At 39.7% G+C, this 21546-nt stretch overlaps 2 protein-coding genes across 3 annotated transcripts in view; both read right to left on the bottom strand.

Annotated features, from left to right (window-relative positions):
- Window positions 1-1972: 1972 nt before the first annotated feature.
- Window positions 1973-16731, bottom strand: LOC147840181 (cell adhesion molecule CEACAM6-like). Of its 2 annotated transcripts, XM_087286713.1 has the most exons (10): window positions 16705-16731; window positions 15889-15954; window positions 15467-15790; window positions 12723-12998; window positions 12369-12623; window positions 12111-12222; window positions 3182-3222; window positions 2965-2990; window positions 2574-2705; window positions 1973-2407 (listed from the first exon to the last, which is right to left on the bottom strand). In XM_087286713.1, the coding sequence occupies exons 2-10, from the start codon at window positions 15938-15940 to the stop codon at window positions 2396-2398; spliced, it is 1230 nt and encodes a 409-aa protein (XP_087142839.1). In that variant the 5' UTR covers window positions 15941-15954; window positions 16705-16731; the 3' UTR covers window positions 1973-2395. The 2 variants fall into 2 exon arrangements, with proteins under 2 accessions (XP_087142839.1, XP_087142838.1); XM_087286712.1 differs by lacking the exon at window positions 16705-16731 and having other exon boundaries at window positions 15889-16043.
- A 1664-nt stretch (window positions 16732-18395) lies between these two features.
- zgc:198329 overlaps window positions 18396-21546 on the bottom strand; it is a 43579-nt gene continuing 40428 nt past the window's right edge. Inside the window, exons 5-6 of the mRNA XM_087285893.1 lie at window positions 21128-21436; window positions 18396-18847 (exon numbers count right to left, since the gene is read on the bottom strand). Of these exons, the coding sequence (XP_087142019.1) occupies window positions 18795-18847; window positions 21128-21436 (362 nt within the window). The 3' untranslated portion in view covers window positions 18396-18794. The remainder of the gene's footprint in view (window positions 18848-21127; window positions 21437-21546) is intronic.

Genomic DNA, 21546 nt, shown 5'->3' with positions numbered 1-21546 from the left:
TTTTTTTTTTTGTTTTTTTTTTAATACTCCAAATATCTTTTAAAGTAAGCAATACATTTCTTGGCAAACCTTACATAAGGCCTATTCAATCAATCCGTTCATAAAAGTGAATTGACTTGTAGCCTATTTTGGTAACCCAAAGGTCCCAGTCTTAGCAGGACCTGAAGATGAGGGGAGTAAATGAACTGCACTCTCTCCATATTTGGTGCCCTTTCAAGCAAGGTTTCAAATCCTTAAAACCACAGACAAGTACTTTTTAAATTAAAATCTGACAAAAGAGAGTTTTTGCAATGTCACTCTAAAGCACTGAAGTGGAGTATACATAGCTCTAAAGTATAAATAATAAATAACAGAACTGTACTTATCAATAACATCGATTAATGAATATGAATAACATTAATGGAAAGAAAATTATGTAATCACAGAGTAAAAAACAAAAAACAAAAAAAAACAGGCCAAAAAATATGATAATCAAAAATGAGATCTCTTTGATATCTTAAATATTTCTACCAGATAGAAATGAAATTACTATACAATCAAATGGATACATTAGCATAAGTCTCTTGCTCACATTCATATCTGTTCCTGACTGTTTGGCATACTTTGCACGTCTTCAGCTTCAGGTAAAAATGGTGTTTTGCGGGCGATGTTCAGCCTGGTTCCATGGAATAGACAAGGATGCCATCAATGTAAAAGATAACAAAATGATGGAGACACTCCAGAAAAACCTCATTCATGAAGTTCTGGAAGATGGCTGGAGAAATGGGACAGTCCATACAGCATGTAGTGGGAAGCAGGAGTGAAAAAAGCCCTCGTTTTAACGAATCATCCTTAATGATATGAACAAGATTACATGAAGGTCCGCATTTGAAGCTATATTGTCTCTGACTGTGGTATCTGTTTCTCTGGTGAATCACAGAGCCCTTTTGAGGTAAAAACAACAACAACAGCAACAACAACAAAACAACTAATTACCAATTCTACATTATTGTATGTGCATATTTTCACTGCAAAAATAACAAACAAACAAAAACTGCACAAATATTGTCTCCATTTTTTGAGAAAAGCTGCTGCAAAGTCATTTATTGCATCTTTTTTGTTACTTAGTAATTCTCTTAAGGTTCTAAAGGATATCTTACTCATAGTTTGTATTATATTTTATAATTGGGTTTAGTGTGAGTTGGTGTAAAGAGAGTCATCAAAGGTTTTTATTATAAATATAGAATTTAAATGAACTGTTTTAAAATGACTGAAATGGAGGATGGTGATTTTTCATGATATTTGTTTGTTTTGACCAAAGATTAACCTTGGCATCTTGTATGGACTTTGCATCTATTCCAGAATCGAATGCGGAAGAACTACCGACAAAAAAAATGCCTACAATATTAATAAGTAATGAAAGAGCCATTAGTTAATATAACTCTCATATAAATAACTGCCACAATGTTTACCAAGCCTCGCTATTTATGACCAGAACAAAATGCCTTCCTCATTTAGTTTCCTTAGATGAAACTGTATTCTGGTCCAAAGGTGATTTCATCAGGAATGTAACTTCTTTTTTTACTATTATTATCCCAATCAGTTTTATCTTCGATTTTTTATTACTCTATGCAGGAGAGAAGTGGGGGTTAGTCTTGTGATTTCTAAAATGCTCATCCAAGTGATGGTAAAACACTAATTAAGAAATTAATTCAAATCTTGAATTCAAATCTTAAACTAAAATCTTCATGCTGAGTGTGAATAAGAAGCTAGGACTTGCTAATTTAACAATGAATAGTAAAATACAGTATATATCAAGCATTTCAGTAAATATTACATTTAAATTTTGCAGCCAAAACCTTTTTCTTTTCACCAAACTGCTGACCCTCCAAACCAAAAGTAAATCCAAACACAACATAAAACTAAACACTAAACAAATTGGTCTCCTTCTATTCTTGTGCAAAAACAAACAAACAAACAAAAACACCCGAAATAAAATAAACAAAAACTTAATTTTGCAGCTGGAAGGGCTTCAGCTACGTAAAACATATGCTGGATAAGTTGGCGGTTCATTCCGCTGTGGCAACCCCAGATTGATAAAGGGACTAAACCAAAAACAAAATGAATAAAATTAAATAACTTTATTTTAACCTTTAATTTTTAATAAACAAATTGAGTGGTTCAAGTTCAGGTTAAAAAGTTACATTTTAATTTCATTCAACTTATCTGTTAATCACAATAAACTTTAATTAATATTTGAATAAAGAAACTATTCTTATATTATTATTTTGACATGTTTTATGGTAAAGACACACAAATAAACATTTAATACCAACAATGTACTGTATGAATTAAAGAAACATCTGTGTGAACATGTAATCTGCAGGAGTATTCAATGCAGTAGCTGTTCATGTTTTCACTTCCTCACCTGCACACAGAAAAAAAAGGACACCTTAAGTGATGAAATGATTCAATTATTTTCTCAGTGTATTACTGTGACATGCCAGAAAAAATAAATAGGCTAGCTCTTATTTTGCGATGCAGTCAAAAAAGACGTGCCAAAGGATGGATTCTAATATTAAGAAACTTCTCACCTGAAGTGGGGGAGCCGTTGAGCAGGAGGGCCTGTTTGGAGCGTTTTCATAGATTTCATTCCGATTTTCATATATATGGTTTCCATCTCCATTAGTATCCGGGAAATTATTAGTTTCTTCAAAGCTTATATCCTACAAAAAATATATATATTCTGACATTACAACATATAGCATTACATGAAAGAAAGTCTAGCAGTAAAAATACACTCATGGATCCTTCAATACTATGAATACACCCCAATCAGATGAGACCTATCCAGCAGACCTGTACAGCATGTGTTTGTAATGTGTCACTTGAAATCAGACTCAACATTTTAAATTAGGTTTTTTACAATATAAGATTAAATTGGCTTTTCCTAAAAAAAAAAAAAAACAATAGAAAGTTACTCACAAGCTCCTGTCCTCTTTGTGCTGTGGCTTAAATACAAAAAACAGTGCGTTCAGACTGAGAGAAAAATGACTGAATCATCTGTGGTGTAAATAGGTAATTTGTAATCTTGTGTACAGTAAGATGGCCATTATCAAGTTCAGTCTTGTTTAATGTAATGTAGACAGCTGTTATTTAGCTGAGCCATAATCAAGAATTACACAATGAAGAACAAACATACCTCCACTTGCTTCATCCCTTTTCAGACAGTTTGGTTTTGGACTGTTGTGTAAAGACAAAGATATTTTGTTACAATTATGTCAGAAATAAACAGCCTATAAGAGATCTTATAACATCTTTTCTAAGGGTGCTTTCACACCTAGACTTTTTGTTTCGGGACCTGTCTCGTTTGCCCAGTTAGCGCGGTTCGTTTGGCATATGTGAATCCAGCAATCGCGCTCGGATCCGCGCCAAATTAATCGCTCCGAGATCGCTTGAATGAGGTGGTCTCGACTTGATTGAAACAAACTCTGGAGCGGACCGATTATAGTGAGAAAGTGATACAATATGAGCTCGGTTATATTACAGTGTATTATGGATTTGTAATAGGCATACGACTAGTTGAAGAGAGAATTATGAGTATGGCGGGAGGTCATTCCAGACATCCCAAGTCTCCCGGAAGTTTCAGGATTCTCCCACAAATGCAAAGACACTGCCGGATGCCCGCAAACGAGTGATAATCTCCTGGAAATTGCGCGTCTCCCTTCCGGTCCTACAAAACGTTGTGCACCCATCTCACTCCTCCCCACTGTATCCCTCCTCGCTCTTCAGACACGTCACACGCACCTTGTCAAACACCACCAAACCACTACCATCCCCCTGACAGCGGAGCGAGAGAGTTTACACACACGTGACATGTTTTAGCTCTTTTGGTTCGTTCAGAAACTTTGCTGTGTGAAAGCGAACAATGTAATAATTGTAAACCCTGTTCCCCTCCGGATGGGGAACTCCAATGCTATGTGGAAAACCTTCCACTATGGGGTTTTCGTCAGAAGCCAATCATCTGAAAGAGTATAAAATTGGGCCAATGAAATGCTAAATGAATTGGCAGTGTCAGCATGCACAGCTGGCGTCAATGACAATCAGTCAAGTATATAAGACGTGGCTAGTGCAATGCTTGACATTCTTTTCACTTTCAGAGCCAGTCATGAGCTTCTGAGAGTCTTTGAGGGTTCTCCAACATGTGTCTACAGAGAGAGATTGAGAAGCAGCTTCTCCCGGTCCAGAGCGCGTATACGCAGTGGCAGACTTTGGGTCCGGTTCTCCAAGAGCGGTTTGTATATAGGAAAAAAAGCTTTCCTACACGAGCAACACGGTTTTGCAGCGCGTCTTTTTCAAGACGTCGCTTTGACCGTGCATTACTGGATGCGGTGGTTTTTTATCCCCGAATGACGGTCGCGGTGAGTGCATGCCGTCTCTTTGATGTCATGTCTGCTGCGCAGTTAAGATTGCGGCTCGCTATTGCAAAAGAGCGACCCACCCTAGTTGTACCCTGCACTGCGACAGATCTGAGGATTACAGTGGGAGTAAATCCGCCGCCTTCGTGCTGCAGACCTCTCGCTCCTTCACGCGCTCCATCCAAGCTTCAGGTAAAGAGATGCACTCCATCTTCGGATAGTCTCTCTCTCACTTGATGACAACGAGGATCAGATGTCCATCGCTGCATCTGAGGATGGGCTGTCATTGTCTGATGAGGATGCAAACCCGCTCGCTCCCTCTCTCTGGGGTGGAGAGCACGGCGTTAGCATCTAAAAAGCAGACATGTTGGCCGTGCTTTCCCAGGCTGCTTCGGCCGCAGGCCTGGTGATGGTTTATCCCCCAGCCCACGACCGGACCGACTAGATGAGTGTTATGTGGTGGATTTAAAGCCTTCTGTCCCCTTCTTCCCGGAAGTACACAGTAAGCTCAAGCAGTTTTGAGGGCACTTTTTTCTGCCCGATCTGCATGCGCTTCCATCCTCACCATCCTTGGAGGGTGGGCTGTCAATGTCTGATGAGGATTCGAGCCCGCTCCTCCCTCTGGGTTGATGAGCGTGTGACGAATCTACAAGCAGACTTTGTGGCCGGGCTTTCCCAGGCTGCTTCGGCCGTGGCTCTGGAGATGGTTTATCCCCCAGCCCCGCGGCTGGACTGACTAGAGGGGTGTGAAAACCCTTCTTCCTGGATACACACAGTAGGCTTACACAGTGTGCTGCGTGCGCCTCCACCCTCACCTTGCATGGTACGGCCACCTACCAGCGCTACCAAGCGCTGGTGCTGGCCCAGCTGTGAGAGGATGGTTCCGACCCAGGATTAGGCATGAGCTCCGCACCCTGGGAAGGACGATGACCACTTTAGTGGCCAGGAACACCACCTCAGGCTAAATATGGTGATGTGTGTGATGTTGACATAGTTTGCTTTCTTAACTCACTCATATCCCGGGCTGGCCTGTTCGGTGACACCGTCAGTTGGAAGCGATGGGTTATAATCTATCGACGGGATCGTAAGACCGCTCCCTCCCTCCGAGCTATCCACATCCACCACTTTTTCGCCGAGGGCGCTCGCCTGTAGCTTTTTGCTCCACCGCCCCGCCTGTGCCTCAGGCCAAGCGGTTGCGCCGAGCATCTCGCAGACAACCAGCACCCCCTGCCCCAGGGTGACGCTAAGTTCGGTAAACAGACCGCAAAGCATCCCTGAGATGGGCCATCCGGAGATGAGGGAATTTGCTCTTTCCCAGCTGGAGGGCGGGGCTCTACATTTAACTGCGTAAAAAAAAAAACGGCTTCAAATCTTCATAGAGCTATTTTCCCCCTTCCCTGGATGTGACAGCAGTTTTGGACGTTATGCTTTCCAGCTCGCAGGATCAGTTTATTTCGCCAATGGCTCACAGAGTGCGAGAGAACGGTCTCCTTTCTCTCCCTCTCGCAGCCCCTCCGCCGGAGTTTGGGTGCGAGACAAGAGCGAGTCTCTCGCTCTCCCAAGGGACCCCAGCGCTCCCTGGGTGAGACCACCCACTCCGCACTGCCTTACCGGGTTTACTTGCAAGGGCTCTGCCTGCCTGGTTAGCGCGGGCCAGCCCGTCGCAATGTCTCATCCGTGCGATCGGACTCGGCTTTGTGATACAGTTCGCAAAACGGTTTCCCAAGTTCACGGGCGTGCATTCCGCACGCCCCTGTCTACTGCATCCGCCCCTGTCTTGCAAGTGGAGATTGCTGTCCTCCTGGAAAAGGATGCAATCCAGCCAGCCCTTCCAGTCGAGATGGAGAGCGGGTTTTACAGCCCGTACTTCATCATGCCCAAAAAGAGTGATGAGTTACGGCCAGTCCTAGATCTGCGCATTTAGAACAGCTTCCGTCACAGGCTGCACTTCAAAATGCTTACGCAGAAGCGCATCAACCGCTGCGTTCGTCCTCAGGATCGGTTTGCAGCAATAGATCTGAAGGACACGTATCTGCATGTCTCCATACTTCCACGCCACCGGCAGTTTCTGCGGTCTGCGTTCGAAGATCGAGCATGACAGTACAAGGTCCTTCCCTTCAGGCTCTCTCTGTCTCCGCGGGGTTTCACCAAGCATGCTCAAAGCTCAATGCCGCATGCTCAATTCTCTCGACATTTGGCTGATTTTAGCTCACTATCAGGGAAAATTGACTATGCACAGAGACAAGGTGCTCCGGCACCTCCACCTGTTGTGGTTTCAGATCAACCGGGAAAAGAGCTGGCTCGCCCCCCGTGCAGAGTGCCTCCTTTCTCTGGCTGGAGCTGGGCTCGATTACCATAAAAGCGTGCCTCTCACGAGAGTGCGTCAAGCCAGTGCTGGACTGTCTGAGAGAGTTCGACAGAAAAAATTTGGTCCCCCTGAAATCTTTTCAGAGGCTCCTGGGGCATATGGCATCCGTGGCCACGACCTCGCCGCTCAGATTGCTCCATTGAGACCACCACGGCATTGGCTTCACGATCGGGTCCCCAGATGCGCATTGCATGCGGACAACACCGAGTGACTACCACTTCGCTGTGTTGCTGTGCCCCCACCCCCTGGAGAGACCCCTCTTTCCTACGGGCCAGAGTGCCCCTGGGTTAGGCGTCCAGGCATGTTGTCATTTCGACAGATGCTTCCAGTACGGGTTGGGAAGCTGTGTGTTGCAGGAATGCTGCTGCGGACCTGGGGAAGGGAACCCAGCCGCATTGGCATATTAACTGCCTAGAGCTGTCGCAGCATGTCTCAGCTTGCTCGCCGTCTTCTCCTCCGGAGTCACACGTGGCTGAAGAAGACCCTGCGTGCTGTTCACATGCCGGGCAAGCCCAACCGTGCGGCCGACAGGCTCTCACGGCAGCTCCTTGCCCCGGGAGAATGGCGACTCCACCCCCAGTCTGTTTAGCTGTCCTGGGCACTGCCCCACAGCTGGCCTTAGAGCTTGCGCAAACTTGCGTTTACCCCAGTGAGCCTGCTCCCGCAGTTACTGTGCAAACCCAGGGGGACGAGGAGCAGGTCTTGTTAGTTGCGCCTCTCTGGCCCAACCGGTCCTGGATTTTAGAACTCACCTTCTCGCAACAGCTCCCTGGGGGGTCCCTTGAGAGAGCACCTACTCTCTCAGGGACAGGGCTCCATCGGGCACCCTCGCCCAGATCTGTGGAACCTCCACGTGTGGTCCATAGATGCGAGGAAGACTTAGGTAACCTACCGATGGCAGTAGTTAATACCGTCACCCAGGCTAGCACACCTTCTTCGAGGCATGCCTACGCCCTGAAGTGGAGTTTATTCACTAAGTGGTGCGCTTCTCGCTGAGTAGACCCCACGATCTTGCCAGAGTAGTGTTGTGCTTTCTTTCCTTCAGGACAGGCTGGAGCAAAGGCTGTCGCCCTCCACACTGAAGGTTTACGTGGCCGCTATTTTCTCTCATTATGATGCGGTAGATGGCGGCACCGTGGGGAGGCATAACATCATCATCCGATTCCTCAGAGGTGCGAGGCGTATGGTTCCACCACAACGCCCTCTCATGCGCTCTTGGCACCTCGCGGTAGTTTATGTGAGGAGCCCTTAGAGCCACGATTCAGTATCCTTGAGATTTCTGTCCTTGAAGACAGCTCTGCTGGTCGCATTGGCATCGGTTAAGAGGGTCGGGGACCTGGAGGCATTTTCGGTCAGTGACTCGTGCCAAACCGGCTATGTGCCCAAGGTTCCTACCATGCCGTGTAAGGATAAGGTAGTGAGCCTGCAAGCGCTGCCGGTGGAGGACGCAGACCCAGCCCTTCCATTATTGTGTCCTGTTCGCACTTTGCAAACCTATGTGGCCCGCACTCAGAGCTTTAGATCCTCTGACCAGCTCTTTGTCTGTTACAGTGGTCGGCAGAAGGGAAGTGCTGTATCTTAACAGAGGTTGGCCCGCTGGAGAGTGGATGCCATCTCCCTCGCTTATCTGAGCCAGGGTGAGCCGTGTCCCCCAGGGATGAGAGCGCACTCCACACAGAGCATCGCATCCTCTTGGGCGTTAACATGCGGCGCCTCTTTGACAGACATTTGCAGAGCTGGGGGCTGGGCAACACCTAATACATTTGCAAGGTTTTACAATCTGAGTTGGTTTCCTTAAGGGTTTTAGGTAACCCTTGGTGATTGAGGAAACAATTGTGTTAGGATGTTGAAACACGTTTGCTGCACCATTCTCCCTAACACGGAGATGCGTGCGCTTTTTCAGCTTTGTCAGTCCGGTTCCCCGTTTGGCGAATCCTGCAGAGTTCCTCTGAGACCCCCAGCATCTGACTCAGCGGAGGAGTCAGACGTTGGCCCGTTACGTTGTTGGCATGCCCGCTGGTCAGCTTGCGTTCTGGGTATAGGTGCCTGCTATGTGTGATCCCCTGCGGGCGATCCCATAAGCTCACTCAACCACGGTTTAGTCCCCTCTGTGCTAAGGCGGGCTTGTGTCTTCCCTCCCCGCTAACCATACCTTATGTACCCCTCCCCCTCGCTCTACTGCGTGGCTTACCCTTCGCCAGGTACGTGGTAAGTTGCTTTTGTTGTGGCGTTTTCCATAGATTTCCCCATAGTGGAAGGTTTTCCACATAGCATTGGAGTTCCCCTTCCAAAAAGGGAACGCTACGGTTACTAAAGCAACCCTCGTTCCCCGAGGGGGGGGGGGGGGGGGGGGGGGACGGAAATGCTATGTACCTTTGCCACATTAATTGTTCCTTAGCTGTTGAGCGTGAAAGTCTCCTCAGCTCAAAAAAATGACGAGCGTTTCGGAACAACTGAATCGATTCAAAGGTGTGAAAGCACCCTAGGATAACAATATCTTATTATTTATTTAATAATGATCACAAAAAACATTAATGATGAGTTGGCATAGGTCCTGGGTGTTGCAACAAGGTAAACTCATTTGAGGTTTGAGGGTGACTCAATTTATCTAGATAGCATTGCTGTTAGGGCTCCGCAATACTTTCTTGTTTTGGGGATTGAGCAACCTATTCTGGATTCTCCCCCAAAAAAATGTGAAATGAGGTTAATTTTTAATAGGGCTGTCCCCAACTAAAGATTTTTTAGTCAACCAGTAGTTGATGGTCAGCTACTCAATTGAATTAGGCCTACTTTAGCGAATACATAGGGAGTTTAAGGGATTAGATATAAAAATATCTAATGTGTGTTTCCTACAAAAAGAATCCAGCACTAAGCTCCCGCTTAGTGGTGCTCTCAGTAAGGGACCATCGGAAAAGTGCTTTTTTTTTTTTTTTTTTTTGCTCCGTCCTGCATGTTTTATTTTAAACACTACTAATTTTCTCTCAAATGAGCACAACCAATTAATAAAGTAGTTGAATGCTTTCATTAAAGATCTTTGCATTCTAACATTAGCACCTATCAAACAAAACACAATGAGAGATTCATTTGCCGCTCTTCACTAAATAATTATAGTACCTTTAATCAATATGCAAATACAATCAAAAGTGAAATCGATTTTAAAGCTTTATTTAATTTCTGTATAGGCCATTGATGGTATGTATGCTATGTATTCCATCATTTGAAGCTATTTGTTGTCCCATATTTTTTACATCCCATCATCGACAGATTGCTAATCAATAATTAGCTATAGTGCTATCTGTTAGTTTTAACGTCAACTTATATTATGGCAAGGCATAGATGTTATGGAAAATAGTAATAGTAATGTAACTACCCCCATTATTCCTTCCTCAAGCAAATGTTTAAATATTAGATCAATTCAGCAATAATGTTAATTGCATTGGCGTATTTATCTGACGTTTTCCCAGCTTGTGGTAGTCGATCAAAAAGCTATTTAGTTTCTCATGACTACACTAGCAGTGGAAAATCCAAAAAGCCACACACCATATATTTTTGACTGCTTTGAATGGATACATTTTTTTACCCATTTTTCCATATTAAAATATTATGGTGGGTCTTGAGATTGAATTACTTGCCTAGGTGTGTCCCAGAATAAAAAAGTTTGGGAATCCTAGCCGTATAGCCTAAAGACATGAGGTATAGGTGAATTGAATAAGGTAAATTGGCTGTAATGTATGTGTGTGAATGAGAGTGTGTATGGATATTTCCCAGTATTGGGTTGTAGCTAGAAGGCCATCCGCTATGTCAAACATATGCTGGATAAGTTGGTGGTTCATTCTGTTGATACTCCTGAGGCACTAAGCCGAAGGAAAATGAATGAATAAATGAAATACGATATTATTAAGCATTAAACTTGACATTAAGAACTTGCTCATGCATGAAATAGCACCGACAAATTATATGATTATGAATGTGTCAGGCAAAATGGTATGGAGCTTTGATGAATATTTGTAATATATTAATGAAATAAAAGGTTAACATTTACAGAAATTACAACTTTTAAATTTGCCAAAAATAAAACACATCTTTTTGGTAAATAAACAGAAACAAATATATTGCAAAGTGTGTCTTTGATAGCGGCAATGCGGTGGCGCAGTGGGTAGCACATTTGCCTCACAGCAAGAAGGTTGCTGGTTTAAGCCTCAGCTGGGTCAGTTGGCATTTCTGTGTGAAGTTTGCATGTTCTCCCGGTCTTTGCGTGGGTTTTTTCTGGGTGCTCCGGTTATTTCCACACAAGTCCAAAGATGTGGTACAGGTTAAATGGGTATGCAAAAACTGACCGTAGTGTATGTGTGTGTGAATGAGCGTGTGTTTCCCAGTGATAGGTTGTGGCTGAAAAGGTGTACGCTGCGTGAAACATGTGCTGTATAAATTGCAGGTTTATTCCACTGTGGCAACCCCAGATTAATAAAGAGTCTAAGCTGACAAGAAAATGAATGAATCTTTGATAGCCAAGCAGTCCTGAGGAAAGTCATATGAAAACATTTTAAACAAAATAGTCAAACGCAAATTATAATATCATTAACATATCAATACAATAGTCAAAAAGTCTTTTCTTAGCTATTAAATATTTGTCAAATATATAAATAAACTAAATTAAACACAACAAATATACAGAAAGCCAAAAAGGCTTACGAGAAATGATGTTGAAAACAGCAAACACAGTGTTTCTGAAGGACAAGCTTTAAATTTAAACACTTTTTATGAACAATGATTACTGGCACTAAGCCTATGAAGAGCCTTAAAATGAATCAGGGAATGAAAAAAAGGTTTTGTTTCAATATGTTTCCAAAAAAAAAAAAAAATTAAATTGAATAATTAATTTAATGCTATCAGAACACTGAAACATAACAAAAACATGGGAGACTATAAATGAACATCTCTATTGTCATTTTCCCTTTGATCTCTTTTTTTCAGTTTATGAGAAAGCAACACAAGTTTGTCTACACTTTTTGTGAAGAAGTGAACTCCGTATATCCATGTCTTATTCACAATGAACCTGCCTTAAAGGTAATGTACTCAGATGGATTGAATGATCCCACAGTTCCAGATTCCTTCCCTACATTATCTATCAACCTATCTAAAGGGTCAATGGTGCCAACGGATGATCAACAGTAACTAATTTAACCTGTTCACCAGAAGGAAAACCCCCAACAATCAAAAATGCATGGTGTCATGGCTTTGCAATCAAAAAATGTCATTATAATGGATGTCAATGAGGCAAAACAGCCATGAACATTACAAAAGGGTAGTACATTTGAATAATATACAAGAGTAAAATGACTCACATTATGTTGTTTTTTGTAAAATAGACAATCAGACCACAAATTCCTGAAACTGCCACTGAAACACCAATGGCAATCCCAACTACCGCTCCGGTTGACAGCCCTCCACCTCCAACTATGGATACAAAAAACAACAGACCAAGGTCACACAATACTGAATGTAATGCACTTTGTTCTTTATTAAAGAAATATAAAAGTTAAAACAGCTCAAGGTTATTAAAGAGAATTATTTTTTATTAATTGTAAGTAGTTTCTGTCTACCTTGAATGCGTAAAACATGTCTTATTGATTCACTTCTGTTTGTGACTCTATTATAGGCTGTACAGATGTATTCTCCACTGTCTGTGAAGTCAGTCTTATCAATGGTGTATTTGTCTGTGGTCACACCAGTGTCTGACCCATTTAACGTCCAGCTGAATGAAGCAGAAGGTTCAGAATTTGCAATGCAAGACAAAAACATTTGAACACCTAAATCCATCTCATCTGGACCCTTAATAGAAACATCATCAGGTCCATCTACAACACAGACAAGAGACTCACTGTTAGAGGAACAAACTGAGAGCTGAAGAATGTCTAGATTTTATCAGATCTGATGTTAAAATGTTTCACACTCACAGTTGATAATCAGGGAGAGTTTTGCCATCTCAGAGCTGACAGGGTTACTGTATGTACACTGATATTCTCCAGTATCTGATCTCTCCACTGGACTGATGGACACTGATCTGTTATCAGATGAGAAGATGATTGTGCTGCTAGAAGACAGAGGACTGTTATCCTTCATCCACTGCACAGAGGTGATGGTGCCGCTTCCCTCAGAGGTGATGTTGGCAAATGATTCATCCTCGATTAAGGTTTCTTCTGGACCAGTAAGCCTCACATTTGTTATGTTTTCTATGAGAGGGAGGGGAATCCACAAAAAATAAACAAAAAATATATATATTCACAAAAAATTATACACAAAAAAGAAAGAGATTGTAAAAATAATAGCAAGACTTTGTTAACTGCTTAAGGCACCGCAGTAGCACTCTTGCGTTAAAACTCCTGCCCTAACTTCCACTCCATTTGGACCATAATATTTAAAGTTAAGTATAACATTTAACAAACACACAATTATTTCAGGCGATACATTGGCTTAATGATTAGCACTACTGTCTAACAGCAAGAAGGTCGCTGGTTCAAGTCCCGGCTGGGCCAGTTTGCATTTCTGTGTGGAGTTTGCATGTGTGAAATTGTCAGTGCTACTTCCCCAATGGTGAAAGCTAATGTGACTTTATGACAGTCAAACACACCCAAATACTTTTAATTTATGGGGAATATTCATTCATTCATTTTCTTGTCGGCTTAGTCCCTTTATTAATCTGGGGTCGCCACAGCGGAATGAACCGCCAACTTATCCAGCAAGTTTTTACGCAGCGGATGCCCTTCCAGCCGCAACCCATCTCTGGGAAACATCCACACACACATTCACACACACACTCATACACTACCGACAATTTAGCCTACCCAATTCATCTGTACCGCATGTCTTTGGACTGTGGGGGAAACCAGAGCACCTGGAGAAAACCCACGCTCCAGACAGAAACGCCAACTGAGCCGAGGATCGAACCAGCGACCTTCTTGCTGTGAGGCAAACGTGCTACCCACTGCGCATCCTAAAACATTAATTAAATGTTATAGAAACTAAAAAATTTAACTTTCTCAAACATCAACATGTTGCTACAACACCAATTTTACAACACCAAGACTGGTTGTATTTATTGAAAAGTAATGCTTCATTTAATGATCTGCCAGAGAATGACTTTATTTTAGAGTTAAAATGTTCTCTCTGTATTTTAACCCCAATTTGCAAATTTAAGAGAATTTTGATCATTTACATTTAGAGCACATTTAGGGTCTCTGTCATGTTAATGTATTTGAGAGAACTGTTACACACACATTATTTGCTATATGGAATGCAAATCTCTAAAGCTTAATATCTCAAAATAATTCAGAACACAGATAGAACCTTATAATTCTAAGGTGACAACATGTAATTACAAACTTTTATCTTGTGTGCAATTATTGTGTTATTACACTGTAACTGCATTGTAGTTACATCCAAGATAATATTTATAAATGTAAATGTTTCTTTTTTACACTCTCAGAAATAAATATATGCGAGCTGTCACTGGGGTGGTACCTTTACAAAAGGTATAAATTTGTACCTAAAAGGTCCATTTTAGTACCAAAAAAGTACAGGTACTAATAGGTACCAATATGGACCTTACAAGTACAAATGTGTACCTTTTAAAAAAGGGACCACCCCAGTGACAGCTCGCAAACCTTTATTTCTGATAGTGTACAGTATTTGGTTATTTTTAGTTAAACACGCAAATATACACAGTACACATGTAATTAGAAGTTTAGTCACTATGTCATTACATTGTAAATACATTGTTATTGCATTGTAGTTATATCCAAGATAATATTTATAATCCTAAATGTTTATTTGTATATTTCATGTACGGTTATTGTGTAATTATACATAAATATACGCAGAACAAATGTAATAAAACTTTTATTTTTTAATGTAATTATTACGTTATTGCATTGTAACTACTATGTAATTAAATTAATATAACATTGTAATTACATTGATATAATATTGAAATGTTATCTATGATAGTATTGTTAATGTCATTTTCTATATTTTATGTACAGTACAATATGTTTTAAATTGTGCATTGAAGAGTACATTTGTAAAAAAATATATAGAAATGACTAAAACTGGAGATTTTAGTGGTTTTCAGAAATCATGATTTTTGACATTTTTGAATATAAAACTTTTAAGAGATGGTGGCAATTTTCACAATCGAGATATATTATAATAGTCCAACACATTATATGGATTGAATGATTTTTACAGTGATTAAAGGAATCATCTTCAAGACGTTACTTTCTGTATGAAATTTGTTCAAAATCTATGCTAAAATCAAAGAGAAACACAAGTTAAATTGTTTTTATATTTAGAAGAAGGAAATAAGTTGACAGAGAAGCTGAATTAAACTTGCCCGGAGAAAAGCTGCTGCTGTCAAACATTGTTTACTTCACTAAGCTAGTTTAATGGTGAAGGAATTGATCCTATATGGCTATTGATGGAAGGTTTGCGAAGAAATGTCATGCTGTATTAATGTCATCTACAGATCTGTGATTTTAATTTGCAGCATATATAATTGACAAAAATCACTTTTTGCATTTATAATAAGTTAAATCATTAGGCTGATACCCAATCGTAGTATCATGTGCACTTTCACATATTACCACTATCAGGCCTTTATAACCTCATATGGTTAATAAATTATTTATAGCTACACACTCACCGAACAGCTGTAGTGTAGTTTCTCCTCTGAGTTGATCTCCACTAACAGGAGTCACAGTCAGTATGTATGATCCAGAATCCTCCATTTTTAGATTCCTGAGCTCCAGAGAGAGAGTGTTTTGGTCAAAACTGACCCTGTCTACGTATGCTGGGACTATTGTGGGTGATTCTGGTTTTCCTGTCAGTATGTTAGTTGCTCCAAAATTCCATGTAATTTGTACATCAATCCCTATGGATCCTAAGTTTTCAGGGGTGAACATCACACTTCCTCCTATTGCCCCATAAGTCTGCCCAGGAAACTGTAGATCTTGGCCTAAATACTCTCCTATGGAAGGAAAAAGACTTACATAATTAACTGCAACAAGTGTATTTATTCTGTACAGAAACATAACACCAGATTATTTAAATGCTAAATAGACTCACCAAAACATGCCACCATCCACAGAGTCCAGTATAAACTATTAGAAGACATCATGGTCGAGCTCTGATCTGTCAAAAGTTTCATCTCAAATCATCTGAATTATTACTCCAGTTTGAGTTAATGATAAACAGAAAAACGACAGAAATATCCCTGCGCCACCTTGAGCAGCATGTTTAAACTACTAAAACTAAAACAGTACACTGTGATATATCTATTAACCTGCATATATGTAGTTCAAAATAAATAAATAATATAATATTAATATTATATTAATATTAATATAATATTAGATGTTTGAAGTACTTTAAAAAATGAGGGTGATTTTTACAGAGCTACATTTTTTGCAGACTATTTAAGGCTAAATTAAAACACTGAATAACAAACCAATCATTTTGAAAACTCATTATTTAATTTAATTATTTAATTATTTAAGCATGTGCATGCCAAGTTGATGTTTAAAAACAATATTAATATTTCAACAACAGCAGTAGTACAATTTGAAGATCTGAAAAGCACTTTTCTAGCAGTTAAGACTAAATTTTAAACAGATTCAAAATTCAAGATTTCAGATACAAAGAAAAAAAAAAAGCATTATGTAGCAAAAAGCAAGTCCGTTCATTTAACTAACTTCCTTTACCAAAGGAAAAGTAAACACAAGAGTCAATAGATTTAAGCTTTGGTATATATATAAAGTGTTACATTCTTCTTATGTTCATAGCTTTTGCACTTCAGGAAATCAGCTTAATGGTTGAAATAAAATTTGGAAATACCTAGGCATAGTCAAATATTGAGAGATCGATAAATGAAAATGGCCATACCGTAACACCATTGTTTCCTTGTTCTCGTTTAAAGTCCACAAGTATAAAACTCCTGTGGACAAAAGTCCAATGTCATTATGTTCATATTTGAGAGCATTCAGCTTGTACTTCTTGAATGCTGGAGATTTAAGCCTCTTTAAGGTGAACGTGAGATGCAAAAGAGTTAATGGTTTTTATTCCCACTGCCGTATTGCACCGTGTAATACCACATTGCTTTGCGTGATAGTTTTTTGTAAACAATTACAGCATTTTGGTGTTATTTATTTTTTATTTAAATGTTACATTTTCATATACTCATGTTGGCTTTATTTCTACTACCCATTCAATGTTTTTGAAGGATTATGTTTCCTTACAAACTGAAAGTTATATTTATGCATTAGACAAACAGTGTTAAAACAAATTCTTTTGAAAATAATTGCTGAAAAATACAATAGTCTCTGAATGCAGCCTTTATGATGCAAGCTGATATTGCATCACTCAGTGATGCAATGTCAGACACAATGCACTCAATGGAGTGAGTGACGTCACAGTGATGGGTTGGGTTAGGGGTGGGGATAGGTGAGTGTATTAAAAAACATTGGATGCAGCTCAGATTGCACTGCACCAGGTCTGCATCCAGACCCCTCTCGAAAAATAAGTGAAACCCTTCACGTGTTACTGGTTATCAAAATTCAAATCACCGGTCTTCTACATTTAATACACCTGATTCAGATCATCCGCTCAATAGAAGAGAACTATCACTTTCATTGTTTTCTTCATTTTACTGTTAAAGCAAATCTTTCTTTATACGTTGAGCAAGAAGGTAAAAGTAAACCGTGTAAAATGTTTAAGATGGATGTTTAAGTTGAACCAAGAGCACTGTGTATACTTTGAAACTGCAAATCTGTAATTAAAACATCCACATCATTGTTTCTTACATTTGTGTAAGATTACTTACCAAGACTGACATTTCAATAAGCATGTATTTGACAGAAACTTCTGACTTTCATTTTCAAATATGTTTTTATTTTTTATTTTCAAGATCTAAAGATTTTCAAGGCAACAAATTATATTAAAGTTGACATTTGGTTGCATTTAATGCTGAAAAACAAAAATACACTATTTTTAACCAGTTTATACACTGGTTCAGCTGGAAAAAAATAGAAAACGTTACTAAAATAGAAATTTCAGGTGACGGCTAGCATATAAACTCCATAAACATGGTTAATATAGTGTTACTACAGTGTAGACCTGATAGTCCAGCTTGCACCTATTAGTGCTGTCAATTTGACACCCTGCAGCCCCACAATAGTGTCATGGATTGAATCACAAAAACAGAAGATCAGTAAATTATTTTGAAATAAAAAAAGAAAAAACAACAATCCACAAACACAAGGGGACAAGCAGGGCAGAAATCAATTCCAATGGAGGATGATCACAGAAATAACAGTCCAAACACAAAATGAACAGGAATCCAAAAAGGTCAATAAAATCACAAAACAGACGAGAATCGTAAAGATCAAAACAAACAAAACAAAATTCAAAGCAACTACACACAGCACAAAATGACTTTAAAAAAAATAGCAAAAAAGAAACAGCTTAAAAAAATGATGTGATCAGGAGTGCAAAGAGTTGCAGTGACTGAAAATCAGAGAACCAAACAATATCTGGCACTCTTAAGAATCTGTACGTCAGGTTATGACAAATAGATCTTGAGGATGTAAACTTTAATATACCCACTGTTCTTCATTACAGTAAGTTCTTTACTGTACGTTTATTTTTCTGAAGTATAGCAGTTTTGGATCCATAAATATTGAGTGAATCACATCAAGTAAAATAGCAAATTAGCAGCTGAATATCTTATTTAAAAGGACAGTCCCTTTTACTTCCCTTATTGCATTGTGTTCATACAAAAGAGACAATTTTTTCCCCGAATAAATCAGTTTTTATTTTTATTTCCAAATTCCATTTAATTTGATCTCAACAAAATTTGCAGCTGAAAATCTTTAGAAAATCATTGACAACAAAGTTATGACTAAGAAACCAGCAGTGAACTGCATGGAAGAGACTGAGGAAGTGTGAACAAGATCACAGCAGAGCAGTGCCAAGGACTAGTGATGTCCTGTGGCCCCAGATGTGCTGAAGTCATCCAAAGCAACGGTTTCTACACACAAAGAGAGAGAAAGAGAGAGAGAATTAAATTTAATTAAGATTAAAGCATTTGTAACATTTCCTCAGTTTTCCAAAACCCAATTCACCTATATCACATGTTTTTAGATATGTGGGTGAAACCGGAGCATCCGGAATAAACCCACGCCAACACAGGGAGAACATGCAAACTCCACACAGAAATGCCAACTGACCCAGCTGGAGTTCGAACCAGCAACCTTTTTGCTGTGAGGCGATTGTGCTTCCCACTGCGCCACCGTGCTGCCCAGCTATTTCTTATTAAATGATATTTTGCATTGTTTAAACAATTTTAACCCTTCTTTTTTAGGATGCAATAGTTTAAAGGATTAGTAGCAGAAGATTGAAAGTCTGATATAAAGGTCAAATCAATAAATCAGCTACCGTCCACAGTATACCAGGTAATTGAAACCACATAAAGGCAAAAAATAAACTTTGTTATTTCTTATTTTTTAATAAAAATCATTAATTAAATACTATGCATGCTCAAACAAGTAACACAACACCACCAATCTAGTAATTACTTTTAACTATAAAGAAACTCTGATGAATGAATTACTAAGTAACAGGACTCAGATGACACTAGTAGTTCATTTGTAACTGGTCAACCCAGGCTCATTCTGAAAAAAAAAACAACAAAAATAAAAACTTACCTCTATATATATTTCTGGAGAACGCCAAAAATGTCCCATTCGCCTACTCTTATAGCGTAAATCCACCAAAGGCTGTTGTTGACTGAATGACTGACTGACCGATCCACTGACCCACCTTTTTCCTTCCCTAAACCCAACCAATAGTGTTTTCAACCTATTATTTTCAACCAAGCTATTTCCTGAATGTGTTTGTAAGCTAATTATTGATTAATTTGTGCGTACAGTAAAAATTATTTTTTGTATTTAGTATATTAAACAGCATTGCTAATATGACTGTATTTGGTGTGCATCCACTTTTCGCATAGATATTATTCACTTCAACTTATACCACTATTGTCATACAATGCTTGTCATATGATTGCCAAAAATAATTCTTAGTAATCAAATTCAAATATACGTCAATAGATGTAAAGTAGACTGGTTTTGGGTCTGTTAGGTCTAGGTCTGTTAGGTTACTAATTAATAATGTAAACATTAGTGCGTATTTGTTGAAAGTAGCAGTTAAAATGGTAATGTTGAACAAGATATTAGTCCTAGAGAACTTGTTTAGTTACACATTCATTCATTCATTTTCTTGTTGGCTTAGTCCCTTTATTAATCCAGGGTCGCCACAGCAGAACGAACCGCCAACTTATCCAGCAGTTTCTTTACGCAGCGGATGCCCTTCCAGCTGCAACCCATCTCTGGGAAACATACATACACATTTATACACTACGGACAATTTAGCCTACACAATTCACCTTTACCACATGTCTTTGGACTGTGGGGGAAACCGAAGCACCCGGAGGAAACACACGCGAAGGCAAGGAGAACATGCAAACTCCACACAGAAACGGCATCTGAGCCAAGGTTCGAACCAACTACCCAGCGACCTTCTTGCTGTGAGGCAACAGCACTACCTACTGCGCCACTGCCTCGCCTTGTTTAGTTACGCATTAAATATATATATTTTTTCTGATTAGCTCTTTAGAAGAATGAATAAAAGTAATTATTGTATAGTTCAGTGTTTCCCAACCAAGTTCCTGGAAGGCCCACCAACATGCAGTCATGTTTTGGATGTCTCCTTTGACTGTCACACCCATTACAGGTCTTTCAGTCTCTGCTAATGAGCCTATTTTGCTCAAGGAGATATGGAAAAATGTGTAGAGCTGGTGGTCCTCCAGAAACATGGTTGAGAAACACTGGACTAGTTAGTAGTGAACTACCAGTTTCGATCTGTGTGTTATTACTTATGAATCAGAGTTTCTTATTATAGTTGATATTGCGCTGCTTGCTTGTTGTTATTAATTAATGATTGATCGGCATTCCAAAATATCACCCAAAACTCCAATGGCACACATGAGTGCCTGAAAGCTAAATAAACATCAATGTACGTCTCCTTCATGAAAAACAACCAGGCATCTCACCATCAATAACAATATATATTGGGAACATCTAAGTTATTATTATAACAACAACAACTTCACATCTGTACTGTACCTCCACTACTCAGTTATTTTTTATATGTAATTGTTTCACACATTAATAATTACAGGTTTATAAGAGGTTTAAGGTGTATATATAGCCTAATATGATCAATAAATCATTCCTTGCAACACACTCACCAAACACCTGTAGTGTAGTTTCTCCTCTAACTTGATCTCCACTACTAGGGACCACAGTCAGACTGTATGATCCAGAATCCTCTAGTTTTAGGTTCCGCAGCTCCAGAGCGAGAGTGTTTTTGTCAAAACTGATTCTGTCTCTATATGCTGAGTCTACAAATGGTGAATCAGGATTTCCAGTCAATATAATAGTTGTTCCAAATTGCCAGTTGATTATATCAATCGCAGTTGATGGTGGATTATTAGGGGTGAACTTTACGCTTTCTCCTACTGCTCCATTAATCAGCTCAGGCAACTGATGATCTTTACCTACATTTTGTCATTTGAAAAATGAAAGAAAATGGAGAAATCAACTGCATATGGAAACATACTTTTTCACTACAATTCAAATTGTATCTGTACTCTAGATCAACTGTACA

This window comes from Danio rerio, chromosome 16 (assembly GCF_052040795.2).
Source record: "Danio rerio strain M-AB ecotype USA chromosome 16, GRCz13ab, whole genome shotgun sequence".
Taxonomy (NCBI): Eukaryota; Metazoa; Chordata; class Actinopteri; order Cypriniformes; family Danionidae; genus Danio; species Danio rerio.
Note: the sequence above shows the minus strand (reverse complement) of the source record. Positions and strands in the feature narration are given on the sequence as shown.